We start from the raw sequence: 17,371 nt of genomic DNA on the forward strand, positions 1-17,371 counted from the left end.
GATTTTCTGTTAGACCAATGAATCTCAGATTGTCTCTCCTTCCTCTGTTTTCCATGTCTGTCACCTTGTCAGTGAGATATTTTATGTTATCTTCTAATTCTTTAGTCTTTTGACTTTGCTTTATTAATTCTTTCTCTTTTGCAAGATCATTGTCTTCCAGTTACCTGATTCTGACCTTTAAAGCCTGGTTTTCCTGTTCAGTTTGGTCTGACCTGGTTTTTGAGGCTTTGAGCTGTTTCTGCTTTTGCATATTTTGGTCCCTCAGATTGCTGTGTTCCTTTTGCATTGTTTCCCATTTTTCCTGCCAGAAGGCTTCCATATTTTTGATAATTTCCGATTTAAATTCTTCAAGAGTTTGTGGAGAATTTCCCTTTCCTTTGGAAGGTTTTGGAGCATTTGTTTGTGTTTCCTCTTCTATCTCCTCTGTATTTTGTATTTTTTCTCCATAAAATGTGTCCAAAATTACCCCCTTCCTCTTGCTTTTCTTGGTGTTTGGAAGATTTTGTACTTCTGTACTGTTTGCCATCTCTATGGTTTTTCTTCCCCTTTTTAGTCAGAAATATGAGTGAGGAGAACTGGCTCTTAGTGTATCTGTCTGATGGTCCAAGGCTTTAGTCCCAGGCAAATTGTCCATTCTCCACAGCTGTGCTGTATTCCTGGGGAAGCCCAGGGTCTGCCCTCCCCTGCCTGCTGGCATTTCAGGTGTTACTGCTCTCAGTTCCCTCCAGTTGCTTCTCCACTGCCTTCCTTCCACACTGAGCCTGGCACAGCACTGTCTGCAAGATTCCTCAGTGCCTTTGCTGGCCCTGAGGTTCCTGTACTTTCTGAAGGCCCTGCATTCTATGGGGGGAGTGGTTATGGCCTCTCTGAGCTCTGAGGACTCCTGATGGAATTAGGTTCAGCTGGGTTGATCTATATTTTCCCCAAGGCAAAAACCTCCAGTGAGACTCCAATGGAAAGACCCAGCCAGGAGGCTACAATTTCCCCCCATCTCTCTCAGGCTGCTTCCCTGCCATCTGTGTTGGATGCCCCGAGACTGGCCCAGGTTGTTTTCAAGGTACACCCTTTGGAGCAACCCCTTTGCAGGCCCTGAGTTTCCTGTCCTTTCAGAGGGCCCTGCACTCTAAGGGGGAAGGGGTCTCGGCCTCCCCCTGATGGGATTCGGTTCAGCTGGGTTGGTCTAGATGTGCCCTGAGGCAAAAAGCTCCAGTGAGATTCCAATGGAAGGACCCAACCAGGGGGCTACAAGCTCCCCCGTCTCTCTCAGGCTGCTTCCCTGCTGTCTGTGTTGGACGCCCCGAGAATGGCCCAGGTTGCTTTCAAGGTGCACCCTTCAGAACAGCCGGCCCTGAGACCCTTTTACCATCCCTGAGGTTCCCGCTGCTGCAGGCTCAACGCTCTGGGTTTGGGAAGAGGGGTGCTGGGACCTTCCTTCGGCCTTCCCCTTACACCCTAGTGATCTAGGATTCTGGTTTTTGGGGGGAGTACCTTTTGATTTGAGTCCAGAAGAAGGGTTCCCCGGCTCTGTCTTATTATTAAGTTTGAATTTCAGCCCACTAGGAGCATTCAGTTTGTGATCAGTAAGGCAGGGTTTTCAGAGGTCTGAACTTTTGCTGCTTCTAAGCCGCCATCTTGACAGGAAGTCCAAGCCAGCTCCTTTTAAAGAGAAATTTCTCTTATATCACCTCCCCTAAATTTTCACAAACATTTCACAGTTGTTTTTCCCAGGAGTGTATATTCTAAGTTCACATCTTCTTTTGTTATCACCTTCTCTGATTAGATTATATCTTCTGAGTATTTCACATCTCTTTGCTAAGCTTGCCCTTTGTAAGTTGCTTGACCTTTTTAATGATTAATTTAACCTTTGTAGCTACTTAGTACCCTTTTGTATTAGATCTACAAATAGACCTAGCATAGGGTTTTTGCTTCACTATAAGTATGAGTTGGGTACTTTTCATTGTTCAGTAAAGAGTTTACAAATTTATCTTCCCCTAAAGTATGCCTAAGTATGGATGGAGTAATGTTAAAATTCCCAATACATTCCTGATCAAGTACCTTCATTTGTTATATAATAAGGGAATAGCTTAACCAAATCTTCTAAGGTAGAGTCTGAGTAGTTTTAAGATTCACACTCACCTCATAGAAAGGACCACTCTGACCACATCTTCCCTTCAGCAAGACAACAAGTAATTTTAGATGTCTTCTCCCAGAGTCACAGATTCTTAGAGATGGAGGAAACCTCAGAAATATTTCAGCCTAACCTCAATCTGAAGCATTAATTCACTTTACAATGTCCTCTGATGGACCTTGAATAGAAATAGCACTTATTGTCTACAGACATTCCATTTTGGGATGGCTCCCTTTGGGGGAACTTGCATGTGGAATGTTCCTCCATAGAACTTTTACCTGAATTCTAATCTCTAGCCATAATTCCTAGAAAGGTTGATATATTGAACAGAATAGCCATGAAGCAAACAGTGGAAAAAAGTATAACTTTGTGTTTGAAAAGTGTAAAGATCCAGGTTTGGGCATAAAAATTCATTCTATGGCAAAAAATTATTCATAAATGTGGAAAGCAGACTGATAGAAAGTAGGTATAGATAGATATGTTTTACCCTCAACCAAAATAAAGTCAGAATAATTACATGACCTCTACCTAAAGGGGGATAGCATAAAAAATTTAAAACAGAGAACATATTGTCTATTATATTTATGGGGGTAAGAAGAATTTATGAATAAACAGAGAACAGTGAGTATTGTGAGTTGTAAAATGGGTAATTTTGTTTACATTTTTAAAAAGGCTTCATACAAAAAGATGAATGTAGTTAAGATTAGAAGGAAAGTGGCAAATCTGGGGGGAAATTTATATAGACAGTTCCTAAAATAAAGTTCTCACTCATATCTCTAATACAGAGAGAACATTGTCAATTTATAAGAACCCAGGGCAGAGGCAACTGGATGTTTCCATGGATTAAGCTCCAAGCCTGCAAACAGTAGGTGCAGGAGAGTCTGTGTGCCTAGGTTTGAACAATACTCAATGTCCACACTCATTGCTTTCCTTTGGATTCAACAGAATGAGGAAAAAGTAACATGAGTTCCCTGAAGGCATAGACTAGCAACTGCCCAAACCAATGACCCCTTCCTTAATAACTAAGGAAGCTAAAATCATTCCTGAGAATTCTACTAGGCTATTTACTCTTCTTCCATACACTTTCTTACTACCTTTACTTATCACACCTCTACTCCTTTCCTTAGTTTCTTGCTACAATAACTACTTTCTTGTATTTTCTTATACTAAAGCTTGTTTCCTTGCAATGCAGTCCATCAACTCCTTGGATGAGGCCCAAGAAGATTTAACCCCATCATTATGATCTACCCAGTGCCCCATTTCCTAACCCTAAGTCTAATGAAACTAGATTTAGAATGAGCAGTCCCCCAACCACCACTCTGCCTTTTTTTGACACAATTGGATAAACTTCTTCAAAGCACTTTAGCAAATATATTTGCATTTCCAATGATTTGGGACAATCCTGAAAGACTTATGAAGGGGAATGCTATCCACCTCCAGAAAAAGAACTGTTGGAGTCATCTTTCACATCAGTTTATTTATAGTTTTATTTGGGGCATTTGGTTATGTATGCCTTTGCTTTTACAACAATGGCCAATATGGAAGTGTGTTTTGCAAGACAATAAAAATGGGTCCCAACAACTTATGGCATATAAGTAAGACAGTAGGAAGTGACTCCACAGGTATCCAATTAGGGAGCCTCTCTGTTTAGCCTACTTCTATTTTGGGAATCTTTGGTTACTGAGACAGTCCATCCAAAGGAAAAGTTTTAGGGCCTTAGACAACTGTAAAGGAATGTGACTGCTTGGTAGGGAGAAGTTTAGTCAGTTGTAATCAGAACCTGGAACTGTCATCCATATTCAAAATCACAACATTGTTGTCCAAATCTTCCAATATGGAGGAGCCAATTCATCTGTCTTCCTTGTCTTCCTTGGGGAGGTCAGAAAATGAAGACCAAGAGGAGTTAAAAGGTTAAGGCCACAGCTGCTCCCAATTCCTTAAGGCTACAGCCCCCCTAAGCACTTAAAATATGTTTCTATACATCACTTACCCAAAGCTCAACACAACTCAGCACATGATTTCTTATCCTCTTATGTTGGGACTCACTGATTGACCAGTGATAAACCTCAAAATTATGAAAGGATCTGATTCTAACATTTGTCATGTTTCAACAAGCACCTTCTCCTGTATGTGGCCACATGAGGCCACCTTCCCCAAAACACCATAGCAAGTGTGACTGAATACTTTGTCCTCAGAGTTACAGATTCTCAGAGAGGGGGAAACCTCAGACCTCTTCTAGTCAGTTCCAAATACAGAGGATAAATTCCCATTACAACCTATTCTTGGGAGCCCTTTGATAGAGAGAAAGCTAACTCTCTGTAACTAAGGCTGACCATTTGGTTTATAAAGAGCTCTCCTTAGTAAGAAGTGCCATTTGAAATCGGCTCTCTGTTAAGATTGAGTCCTGAATTGTACTCCCAAAGTTTGTGGTCACAGAGAACAAATCAATTCTGTTTTCTGTTTTAAATTTTTTTATATCTTTAAAGAAAATCAGTATGTGCTTCCTGTTTCTAATTTTCAGAGTAAATATCTTCTATTCTTTCAATTGATCTTGCTTGTTTCTAATCTATTCATCAGTCTTGCTCTGCCATTCTAGAAGCATGCTAGATTGCCTGTGTTCCTTTTATTGTCTTTAGAACTGAACAAAATATCTCACACAAGGGGGTGAACAGGACAGAATCCAGAATAATGATCCCACCTTGAGCTGGTACATCTAGACCCCATTCATATGTTCATGCACCCCAATATTACATTAGGTTTCATATGCTTTGGTTTCTTTATTTCTATCAGATGCCTTCGCTCAACCTGAGCTTATTGCTCACTATAACCCCCAGGACTTTTTCTTATGAATCCCTTTGGCATTCATTCTGGAACACCAGGTTCTTTCAGGTTCTGTTTGTTTTTCCCACTTTCCACAGGGTAGATTCAATCCTGAAATACTCATTGGCCATTGGATTATCATCTCCTGAGATTCAACAGCATATTAGACAGCAGAATAGTGCTATCAAACCACCCATCATCTGTGAGCTGAATATGACCAGATTTCTATGCTGACATATATCACTAGATTTGGAATGATGAGACCCCTGTTCACTGCCAACTTCCTGTTCCTGCTTTCAGGGACTATAATGTCCCAGAGACCAAGAATCAGTAAGTAAATCAAGTGAAAAAGTTCTGTCTGGTTTCTGAATTTCTGAAATTTCTGAATTTCTGGTTTCTGAAGTGGGGTAAAATTAGAGAGTTGGGAGGAAATGTCTAGATTTAAAGTCAGGGAATCTAGGTTCTAATTCTACTTTTGCCTTATTGCCTATGTAACCCTGGTTAAGTGATTTAATCTCTATGCATTAATTTATCTAACCTTGAAGATGAAAGAGAGGTAGAGAGATTGAACCAGATGATCTCTAAGAGACCTTCTAGCTCTAAACAGATGAATCTATATGGAGAGGTATCTCAGAGGTAGAGTGAGTTTTTCGCCTTAACCTCTGCTTTGGTTTCCAATCCATAAGCTTGTTTTCTATAGAAGTGCCCAGAGAAACAATTTGGAAAGAAGAAAAAATGAAGGAAAATCTAGAGAGCAAGGAGAAAAGGAGTGGAAGAAGGAAGTAGGAAGAGGAAGGATTTGAAAGGAGAAAAGAAGTGGCAGATCCTTCCCAAATCCTATGCCTTTCCCAAAACACTAGATCATTGGTCAGAGTCTCTTAGGGTCAGAGGTCACTGCTTTTCTATCTCATAGCAAATGGCAAATAGTACACAGACATACTCAGACCGACTCACACATACATAGAAATAGTGTGATTACTTGCTTCATTATTCTTGAGGAATTGTCCTCTTATCTCTTGACTCTATCAACTTTTGAACCCCAAGGAATGAGATGGTAATGCCAAAACAGATATTTAAAAAGTATTGATATTATTGATGAAGAGAACTTGCTACTGTGGAAGAAATAAGTGTAACATGATGAGAGCTGGCATATCATCAGGGGGTACTAAACGCCCTTCAGGGCTCTGAGGAATTCAGAGTCTGTGCAGTGTTGTCTATAATTTTGAAGAGATATTATTGGGCAGGGAGTAGAGAAAAGGAATGTGAACCCTAAGATATAATGCCAGGAATCACCTAGAAGTTCCAGCATTCCAGGTGCCACCTCTCAGCAACTACAGATGAAGATGAAAGAGGGAAAGAGAGGCTGAGGTCTAGGGCTCCTATTTCCATCTGTGTCAGGCACTACCTGATGCTGAAGGATATGGAAAAGCAAATCATAAAGGGAATTTGGAATCTATGAGGTAAATTATGAACTATCTGAGCTGGTAATTATGGAAGGAAGGTAAAGCCCCTGGTCCCTTTATAACCTGTCAGAGTGAGAGGATTCTTAGATCGACCCAGAAGAGTAATTCCTATGTTCTTATCTTGGTATAATAATAATATCCTATATATGTATTGCACAATTTGTTATAGTTTACAAAGTAGCTTCTTCATAAGAACCCTAATGAGGAAGTACAAAAGATAGAATCTCTATTTCACAGAGGAAGAAACTGATGTCTGGGGAGTTCAAATTATTTGTCCAGGGTTGCACAGTAATTGAGTAGCAATGTAAGGATTCAAACCTAGGTGCTCTAAACCCAGAATTTTGGGGGTCAGATTATTCAATATTCCAAACACTGGGAATTAAGCCATCTGATATTACTTCTTTTCCTATATTGGTGACAATCCCAAAAGTTTGAGAGGTTAAATGGCTCCTTCCCCACAATGGTTCCTGCTTTTTCTCTCTCCATTCTTCAAGTTTCTTTTCTTCTAGATGGAATGCAGGGTATTCCTTCAGGAAAGCTGAGACTGCTCAGCTTCTCAGATCGGAAAAACATCATGGAGCTATTCTTTGGGGGAGGTGGGAAGGATCCTTAGGGAGAGGAGCTTAATAGAAATCCAGATTCTTCATGAGAAGAGGGAGAGACTTCAGAAAACATCTAGTGCAACCTTCCAGCCAACATAGAAATACCATTCTTTTGCTACATGCCATAAAATGGACAAATAATCTCTACTAGAATACTATAAGAGCCCACAACCTCACAGGACCATCCAGTCCATTTGTAAGACTAATTGAAAAATCAGATAGTTCTTTATATTGAATCGAAAGCTGCCTTTCTATTGCTTCAACTTACTGATCCTCCTTCAAAAAGTGAGTGCTGCATAGTGACAGAAACTGTCTGGTCCATATTCTATCTGAAAACCCTTTAGCCCAAAAGATACATCAGTTCCTTCCTTTCTCCAAGTTGAACATACATGATTCCTTACACTGGCTGCCTGTGACCAAAACTTCAGTCTCCATCTCATCCTCCATTGAATAGTCCTATTTAAAGTGTGTTTTCTCCACTTAGGGTGTGAGATCCTGGAGATGTGGGTCTAATTTCTTTTTCTATTCCTATAACCAGAATCAAGACTAGTATTTGTTACATACATATTCAACATTTAATCAAAGCATTTTTTGTTCACTGCTTCATTCCTTCACTGTCACATCTAGACTGAAATATTGGGTATATTCCAAACAAGACAAGGGAAGAATATCATCATCCTGAGATCATTTTATGCCAAAGCTGCTGAGAGAGGGAAAAACCAGGAGAGGGGGAAATATGGGTAACTCCTGGCCTTAGTAACCAAAGCTTAGATGTCATTACCGCATTTCTTATAAGAATGATGTTATAAATTGGGTCTTGTTATATTAGTTTAGAGATAAGAAGTAGAGAAGCTGGCTTGAGAAAAAATTGGAGTTTCAGAGCTGAGACAGGGTCAGTTTCAAGTCTAATGGCTTTTTGTGTTGCTGTTGGTCTCTGGTCATTGGGGGAATTGGTCTCTGGTATTTGGGGAGTTGCTCTCTGGAAGTTGGCAGAATCAGACTCTCTCTCTCCTGACTGAGATAGAAGGAAAGGAGGGAAAGATCTGAAGGAGGTTAGTATTTTCTTTTTCTAATTTGAGAAACAATAGTGATTACCTACTGCTGTCTTTATAAATTGATTTATATCTGAGAAAACCAAAGAAAGATCTGATCTTTGGGTTGGACTCTGAGTCTACTAAGGCTCAGACTCTTAACTTAATTCTTGTTGAGACTCAATCAGCTAGCCTTTGCTATTTTTATAACATCAAGAAAAAGTTAAGAATTATAAGGATAAGAGTGCTAGTTTATTGTAGAATAAGGAAATTTGGGTTAGTCAGATTAAGAAGGATTAGTGTAGCCTGTGGACACAGGAGAAGTGGTTCCTTGCTGAACCAAGGAGATTTATTTTGGTTCAGTTAGAATCCCTTAAAGTTAGAAGTCCTGTTTATCCTTACATTTCAATAAATATTTAATTTTTTTTAATAACCAGAGTCTCTTTAGCATCTTTGCATCTGGTCCTGAAGAGAAGTTCATTCGTGAACTTCACTGATATCAACTGAAGATACTTTGTTTGCACAGCAATCAGAGTATCAAAATCAGTTTATAATCAATGGACAATCTATTGCCCTCATTAATTTTACACTTTGCCCTTTATTTTTTTAAACATTATTTTATTTGGTCATTTCCAAACATTATTCATTGGAAACAAAAATCGTTTTCTTTTCCTCCCCCCTGCCCCCAACCACCTCTCCCATTCGGCACATGATTCCACTGGGTATCACATGTGTTCTTGACTCGAACCCAGTTCCGTGTTGTTGGTATTTGCTCTAGAGTGTTCATTTAGAGTCTCTCCTCAGTCATATCCCCTCCACCCCTGTAGTCGAGCAGTTGCTTTTCTTCGGTGTTTTTACACTCACAGTTTATCCTCTGCTTGTGGATAGTGTTTTTTAGATCCCTGCAGATTTTTTCAGGGACATTGCATTGTCCCTAATGGAGAAGTCCATTACCTTCGATTGTACCACAGTGTATCAGTCTCTGTGTATAATGATTTCCTGATTCTGCTCCTTTCGCTCTGCATCACTTCCTGGAGGTTGTTCCAGTCTCCATGGAACTCCTCCACTTTATTATTCCTTTGAACACAATAGTATCCCATCACCAACATATACCATAATTTGTTCGGCCATTCCCCAATTGAAGGGCATCCCCTCACTTTCCAAATTTTGGCCACCACAAAGAGTGCAGCTATGAATATTCTTGTACAAGTCTTTTTCCTTATTATCTCTTTGGGGTATAAACCCAGCAGTGCTATGGCTGGATCAAAGGGCAGACAGTCTTTTATCGCCCTTTGGGCATAGTTCCAAATTGCCCTCCAGAATGGTTGGATCAATTCACAACTCCTTGCCCTTTATTTTTATATTATCTACTTCTCTGCTGTAATTCTTAACAAATAGACTCTAAATGTTTGAGGTGTGATTTGAACTCAAATCTTTTCAACTCTAAGGCAACTCGATGGTACAGTCTGGATTTAGAAAGACTTGACTTCTTCAGCTTAAATCTGACCTCAGACATATACTAGCTATGTGGCCTTAAGCAGGTCACTTAACTCTGAATGTCTATTTCCACAACTATAAAATGAGCTAAACAAGGAAATGGGAACCATCTCCAGTATCTCTGTCCAGAAAAACCAAAATTGGGTCAGAAAGAGTCAGTCATGTTTAAGAAATGACTGGACAAATTTGGGAGATTTGGATTAAAAATGTATCACTCATTTTATGTCATAGGGTGTGATGTTCTGCATTTAAAGGACTTTGGTTTTTCAAACCCCCAAGATGGGCATTATTCATTCAAAAATGAAGTCTACTTAAATGGCCAAACTGTCTATATATATGACAGCAAGAGTAAGAGGGCAGTGCCCCAGCCAGAATGGCAAAATGTGGAGAATTGGAATGAGGTAAGCCAGCTTCAGAAAGAGAGAGAAGAGTTGATCATGAAGGACTTGGAAGAAATCCGAAACCTTAATACAGATAATACAGGTGAGTAGACAATAGGTCAATAACCCTATGAGTTGAAAATGGTCTAGTGATCCCTCAGTGATGTGCTCCTAAAAAGGGAGTTGTCCCTAACCAGGAGACAGCTTAAGGGAATTTTTAAAAAGTGTAGAGACGAGAAGGAACAAAAGACGAGAGAATTTTGAGCAGTGACTGGCCACAACTTCCAAAGCATGAAAAACAAATAGACAAAGCCTTCAACAAAGCACATCTCTGTCCATTCCCTGCCTTCTTCCTCTTTCCCTTTTCCTGCTCTTCTACCCATAACAATGATGTCAGTGAAACAGGAAGTAAGAAGAGATTAATTCCTGCTTCTCATTCATCATCTTAGGTAAGTTCTTCTCTTTCCTTACCTGTCTGGGCAGTTGGACCTCTTATACCAGCACTATCATGTTGTCTGTCATGTTCTTGCCAATTGGAAAGATAGAATATAAGCAGTGAAAAGTACATTGGAGATCCAAATCTAATCCACCATTGTACAGAGGGGCAAGTGATTGAGATCTTAGAAGAGTGGGAAGAACATTGACTCAGTTACCCAGATGGCTTCTGATATTTCATCTGTCTCTAAAATTTGGAGTCTATGATCTCATACAATTTTTTAAACCCTTACCTTCCATCTTGGAATCAATACTGTGTATTGGCTCCAAGGCAGAAGAGTGGTAAGGGCTAGGCAATGGGGGTCAAGTGACTTGCCCAGGGTCACACAGCTAGGAAGTGTCTGAGGCCAGATTTGAACCTAGGACCTCCCATCTCTAGGCCTGGCTCTCGATCCCCTGAGCCACCCATCTGCCCCCTGATCTCATACAATTCTGCTTGTTGCAAAGTCAGATCTTGACCTGTAATGCCCAATCCCCCATTTATTTCTCCTTTCATTCAGCCACACTCACTTTCAGTACCTGGTAACCACTGACATGACCAGGGTAGTTCTCAACCTGGTTACTCACAAGTGGTAGCAACTTGTTCTGGAAAGAACTCTGGACTTGAGTCAGAGAAACTTGGGTTGAATCTTGGCTGTTACTGTCCTAAAATGCTCCAGGAAAACCAGTGCCCTCCTGTGGTTATCAGATCCCTCATCTGTAAATGAATAATATATATTAGAAAATAAATGAGAAAGATAATAGTAAGGTCATTTCCAGTCCTGACTCCAAGAATTCTCCTGCTAAATTGCTCTTTGCTGTCTATTCTGCACCAGGTACAAGGATGGAATGACATTTAGACAGTTGCAGGAAATTAACTGAAAATGAACTTCTCTCTTAATTTTAAAGTTGTTTCCTATTCCATTCATCATGCCTTATTATTACATAAAGGAAAATAATTGAATGTTGGTTTCAAATAGACACCCTTTGCATTTTACTGGGAAGTCTGCATGCATCTAAGGACTAAGAAGAAATTAAAGTAATTGTTACTGCAAACAATATTTAAAAACATTTTATTGTATTTTATTTATTTTTTGAAACCCTTACCTTCAATCTTAGAATCAATAGTGTGTAGTGGTAAGGTTTAGACAAAGGGGGTCAAGTGAATTGCCCAGGGTTTCATAGCTAGGAAGTGTCTGAGACCAGATTTATACCTAGGACCTCCCGTCTCTAGGCCTGGCTCTCAATCCAATAAGTCACCCAGTTGCCCCCTTTATTGTACTTAGAGAGATCATCATACCTGGGACCTGTGTTTTTCAGGCATCTACACTACCAGTCAAAATGTGGCTTGTCAACTTTGTTCAAACGATGCTTTCAGGATGAGTGGATATACTTTTGTTGAAGGAAAGGAATTCAGTAAGAACTCCAAGAGAGTATTCACTCTGGCCACACAAGACCCTGCAGCTGAAATGATGAAACATCAATCGAAGCAAGACCCAATGTTCCATGGATATCAGGAGAAAAAATGTATTGAAATACTCCAAAAATACCGGAATTATAGGGACGCTCATTAGGACAAGCCAGGTAATCAGTCTATATCCTAATGTTATACTCACCATATTTGGGTCAGTTTAGGGGCTGGGGACATCCCTATTACTAAGCCTGAAAATGACTCATTTTAAAGTCTAACCTCTCCTGAATACTTCCTCGTCCTCACATTTGCAATCACCAGGTGACAGAGGGGCTTCAAAATATGAATTCAGAAACCTCTATAGCTCTCTTGGAATTAAAGTCCACATCTCCAGCCACTGAGGGCTACTGGGCATTGTGACAGATACAGAAAAACATGGGGGCTTATATGGGAAGTTATTAAAAAATGAAACCTTCCATCGTAAGCCTCAGTCTTCCTTTTTTCTCTCCATTCATCATTTCTCAGCTTCTCCATAGGAACCCTCTGTCACATCCTGAGCACTTCCTGTCTCACTTCTGATGGGAATCCCCAGGCTACACATAGGGCCATTAAACCTCTTCATTCACCCATTCCCCAAAGTCATTCCTCTCTCTGTGCTTAGAGGTAGCTAAATTGTGCCTTGATTAACATTTTGGGCCAGGAGGCAGGAAGACTTGAGACTGAATCAGGTCTCATTCACTTACAATTGGTGTGACCCTTGGGAAGCTACTGACCCTCTGTTTCCTTCATTACAATGGGGATAATGATAGCAGCTGCCTCCCTAACCTGGTGTGAAGAGCAAATCTGACAACATTCACAATTGCTGAGCTCCTAGTAGCCCTTAATCAACACTTTTTCTTTCCATTTTTGTTTCCTCTTGTTTTTCTTATAGGGAATGTCTTGAATTCCTACTTCCACTTATCCAATTCATTACTATTCTTCCTGACTTATTTCAAATCCCCCCTGAATCAAGTCCCCCCTGGATCAAATGTTTTTCTCATTTTTAGGGTCAAGTCAACTTCATTTGGACATACATTCTTCTGAATGATTATGGTGTATAAGAGCAGGGACCTCATCTTCCCTTTCTCTCTCTCCTTACAAAATTCAGAAGAGTTTTTGTACCAGTAGGGGCTCAATAAGTATCTGCTTATAAAGAGATATATTGACATGTAAGATGGGAAGGCAAGTGACAGTACAGAGAAGAGAAATTTGGGGAGTATTATCTGTTTCAAGACTGCAACTCTAGGAAATAATCAGTTTATGAAGACACTATACAAAATCTAAAATGCGATAAAACATGGAAAGAATGGAAGAATATTGGGAAAGGAGTTTGGAGGAAGTTGGTGGTAGGTGGGACATTGTAGGGTGAAGATGAGAAGCTGGGACATGCTGGGAGTATTATGAGAGCTACTGTCAACTGATCAGAGCAGGAGGGGTCGGAAGAGAAGAAAAATCATAAAATAGTTCAATAAATGACTTGGGTAAATGGTATGTTTCCACAGATGGTCAGGGGTGAGGGGAACTTAGGAACAGTGTTTCCTCACCACCCAATAAGAGGAAAATGAGCAGCTGTGAAGATTTTCACCACCATGATGATCTCCCACCACTATACTCTTAATTACCAGTTTCCAGTCATTGGATTTCCAGTCAAGAGAATTACATAGATCCTGATCCTTCCCTGGGAGAGCTTACAATATGAGAGAAATAACATTAAGATGAACAAGGAAATATCATTATAAAATGAAATAAAAGTCATATAGCATTGTATGTGTGTACAAAGATTCCTCATTCTATTTGTAGTCGCCAAAATGAAGTCCCTTGTGAAAGTACAACTGGTTTTCCATCTTTGAACATTCTAGCCATGGTACTCAGTGTAAAATGACTTTCCCAGGGTCACACAATCAATAAATCCTATCTCTAGACTAACCATTTCCAGGCAACATTCCTTTCATAGGAAAGACCACAATGACATACCTTTCCTACACCTTCCTTACAGCAAGACAATGAATATTTTTAGAAGTCTTACCCCAGAAATTCATAGATTCTCAGAGATGGAGGAAATCTCAAAAATCTTCCATTCTAACCTCAATCTGAAGCATGGATTCTCTGAACACTGTCCTCTTGGATGGCCTTTAGTAGAAACAGAATTCATTGTTTTATGCCATTACATTTCTGGATGACTTTCCTTTGCATGGGAAGGGGGTGGAATTCCTTCTGAAATCTTCATACTTAGAACTTTTATCTAATTCTAAACTCTAGCTATCTTAATATGTGGAAAATGTAATGTGTAAATAGGGGGAAAAGAAAAACCAAATAGAATAATCTTTCTCACACAAAGATTCACATGGGAAGGGGACGGGAAGAAAACTACTCTAAAAAGGAGAGGAAGAGAGTTTTTACTTAAACCTTACTCTCAGGGAAATCAACTCTGAGAGGGAAGAACATCCAGATCCATTGGGATCTTGAATTCTTTCTTACCCAACAAGGGTATGGAGAAGGGAAAACCAAGAGGGGTAGGGGGGGGGAAGTAATACAAAAAGGGAGGGAAGGAGGGGTGAGGGGGAGTGAAAAAAAAGGGAGGGAATAGAAAGGGAAATATATCAAGGGAGGGGACAAGGGGGACTGATTTAAAGTAAATCACTGGAGTAAAAGTTTAGAGCTAAAGAAGAAAGGTTAGAATTAGGGAAGGCTATCAAAATGCCAGGGTGTCCACAAGTGACAATCAAAACTTTGAACGTGAAGGTGATGAACTCACCCATAAAACACAGACGAATAGCAGAATGGATTAGAATCCAAAACCCTACCATATGTTGTCTTCAAGAAACACACATGAGGCGGGTAGACACCCACAAGGTCAGAATTAAAGGATGGAGTAAGACCTTCTGGGCCTCAACTGATAAAAAGAAGGCAGGAGTTGCAATCAAGATATCTGATAAAGCCAAAGCAAAAATAGACCTGATTAAAAGGGATAGGGAAGGTAATTATATTTTGTTAAAAGGGACTCTAGACAATGAGGAAATATCACTAATCAACATGTATGCACCAAATAATATAGCACCCAAATTTCTAATGGAGAAAATAGGAAAATAGAAAGAAGAAATAGACAGTAAAACCATATTAGTGGGATATTTGAACCAACCATTATCAAATTTAGATAAATCAAATCAAAAAATAAAAAAGAAAGAGGTAAAAGAATTGAAAGAAATCTTAGAAAAATTAGAGTTCATAGACATATTGAGAAAAGTAAATAGGGACAAAAAGGAATACACCTTCTTCTCAGCACCACATGGCACATTCACAAAGATTGACCATACACTAGGTCACAGAAACATGGCATACAAATGCAGAAAAGCCGAAATAATAAATGCAGCCTTTTCAGATCACAAGGCAATAAAAATAATGATCAGTAATGGTACATGGAAAACCAAATCAAAAATTAATTGGAAATTAAACAATATGATACTACAAAATCGTTTAGAGAAGAAATCATAGGAACAATTAATAATTTCATCGAGCAAAATGACAAAGGCGAGACATCCTTTCAAACCTTTTTGGATGCAGCCAAAGCAGTAATCAGAGGTAAATTCATATCCCTGAGTGCATATATTAAAGAACTAGGGAGAGCAGAGATCAATCAATTAGAAATGCAAATAAAAAACTCGAAAGCGAATTAAATTAAAACCCCCCAAAAGAAAATCAAACTAGAGATGCTAAAAATTAAAGGAGAAATTAATAAAATAGAAAGTGATAGAACTATTGATTTAATAAATAAGACTAGAAGCTGGTAATTTGAAAAAAACAAACAAAATAGACAAAGTACTCGTCAATCTAATTAAAAAAAAAAGAAAGAAGAAAGGCAAATTAACAGCATCAAAGATGAAAAGGGGGACATCACCTCCAATGAAGAAGAAATCAAGGCAATCATTAAAAATTACTTTACCCAATTATATGGCAATAAATACACCAATCTAGGTGATATGGATGAATATATACAAAAATACAAACTGCCTAGACTAACAGAAGAAGAAATAGAATTCTTAAATAATCCCATATCAGGAAATGAAATCCAACAAGCCATCAAAGTATTCCCTAAGAAAAAGTCCCCAGGCCTGATGGATTCACCAGTGAATTCTATCAAACATTCAGAGAACAGTTAATCCTAAAACTATACAAACTATTTGACATAATAAGCAAAGAGGGAGTTCTACCAAACTCCTGTTATGACACAAACATGGTACTGATTCGAAAACCAGGTAATTCAAAAACAGAAAGAAAATTATACACCAATCTCCCTAATGAATACAGATGCAAATATCTTAAATAGGATACTACCAAAAAGACTCCAGCAAGTGATCAGAAGGGTCATCCACCATGATCAAGTAGGATTTATACCACAGATGCAGGGCTGGTTCAATATTAGGAAAACCATCCACATAATCGACCATATCAACAAGCAAAGCAACAAAAATCACATGATTATTTCAATAGACGCAGAAAAAGCTTTTGATAAAATACAACATCCATTCCTATTGAAAACACTAGAAAGCATAGGAATAGGAGGGTCGTTCCTAAAAATAATAAACAGTATATATCTAAAACCATCAGCCAACATCATCTGCAATGGGGATAAACTAGATGCATTCCCAATAAGATCACAAGTGAAACAAGGATGCCCATTTTCACCTCTAGTATTTGACATTGTAGTAGAAACACTAGCAGTAGCAATTAGAGAAGAAAAAGAAATTGAAGGCATCAAAATAGGCAAGGAGGAGACCAAGTTATCACTCTTTGCAGATGACATGATGGTCTACTTAAGGAATCCTAGAGATTCAACCAAAAAGCTAATCGAAACAATCAACAACTTTAGCAAAGTTGCAGGATAAAAAATAAACCCGCATAAGTCATCAGCATTTCTATACATCTCCAACATAGTTCAGCAGCAAAAACTAGAAAGGGAAATCCCATTCAAAATCACCTTAGACAAAATAAAATACCTAGGAATCTATCTCCCAAGACAAACACAGGAACTATAAGAACACAACTACAAAACACTCTCCACACAACTAAAACTAGAGTTGAGCAATTGGAAAAATATTAACTGCTCATGGGTAGGACAAGCCAATATAGTAAAAATGACCATCCTACCCAAACTTATCTATCTATTTAGTGCCATACCCATAGAACTTCCAAAAAAAATATTTACTGATTTAGAAAGAACCATAACAAAGTTCATTTGGAATAACAAAGGATCAAGGATATCCAGGAAAATAATGAAAAAAAAAATACAAAGGAAGGGGGCCTTGCAGTCCCAGATCTCAAACTATATTACAAAGCAACAGTCATCAAAACCATTTGGTACTGGCTAAGAGACAGAAAGGAGGATCAGTGGAATAGACTTGGGGTAAATAACCTCAGCAAGACAATATATGATAAACCCAAAGATCCCAGCTATGGGGTCAAAAGTCCACTATTTGATAAAAACTGCTGGGAAAACTGGAAGACAGTGTGGGAGAGATTAGGATTAGA

At 39.0% G+C, this 17,371-nt stretch overlaps 1 protein-coding gene across 2 annotated transcripts; it reads left to right on the top strand.

Annotated features, from left to right (window-relative positions):
• The first annotated feature begins 4,748 nt into the window (after positions 1 to 4,748).
• On the top strand, positions 4,749 to 13,610 carry LOC103098426 (zinc-alpha-2-glycoprotein-like). 2 transcript variants are annotated; one of them, XR_008914933.1, is made up of 5 exons: positions 4,749 to 4,835; positions 5,047 to 5,278; positions 9,773 to 10,024; positions 11,716 to 11,979; positions 13,348 to 13,610. XR_008914933.1 is itself a non-coding variant. In XM_056810532.1 (4 exons), exons 1-3 carry the CDS (start codon positions 5,176 to 5,178, stop codon positions 11,967 to 11,969), a joined length of 609 nt encoding a protein of 202 aa, XP_056666510.1. In that variant the 5' UTR covers positions 4,951 to 5,175; the 3' UTR covers positions 11,970 to 11,979; positions 13,348 to 13,610. The 2 variants fall into 2 exon arrangements, 1 of the variants encoding a protein (XP_056666510.1); XM_056810532.1 differs by lacking the exon at positions 4,749 to 4,835 and having other exon boundaries at positions 4,951 to 5,278.
• The last annotated feature ends 3,761 nt before the right edge of the window (positions 13,611 to 17,371 follow it).

This window comes from Monodelphis domestica, chromosome 1 (genome assembly GCF_027887165.1).
Source record: "Monodelphis domestica isolate mMonDom1 chromosome 1, mMonDom1.pri, whole genome shotgun sequence".
NCBI classification, from domain to species: domain Eukaryota; kingdom Metazoa; phylum Chordata; class Mammalia; order Didelphimorphia; family Didelphidae; genus Monodelphis; species Monodelphis domestica.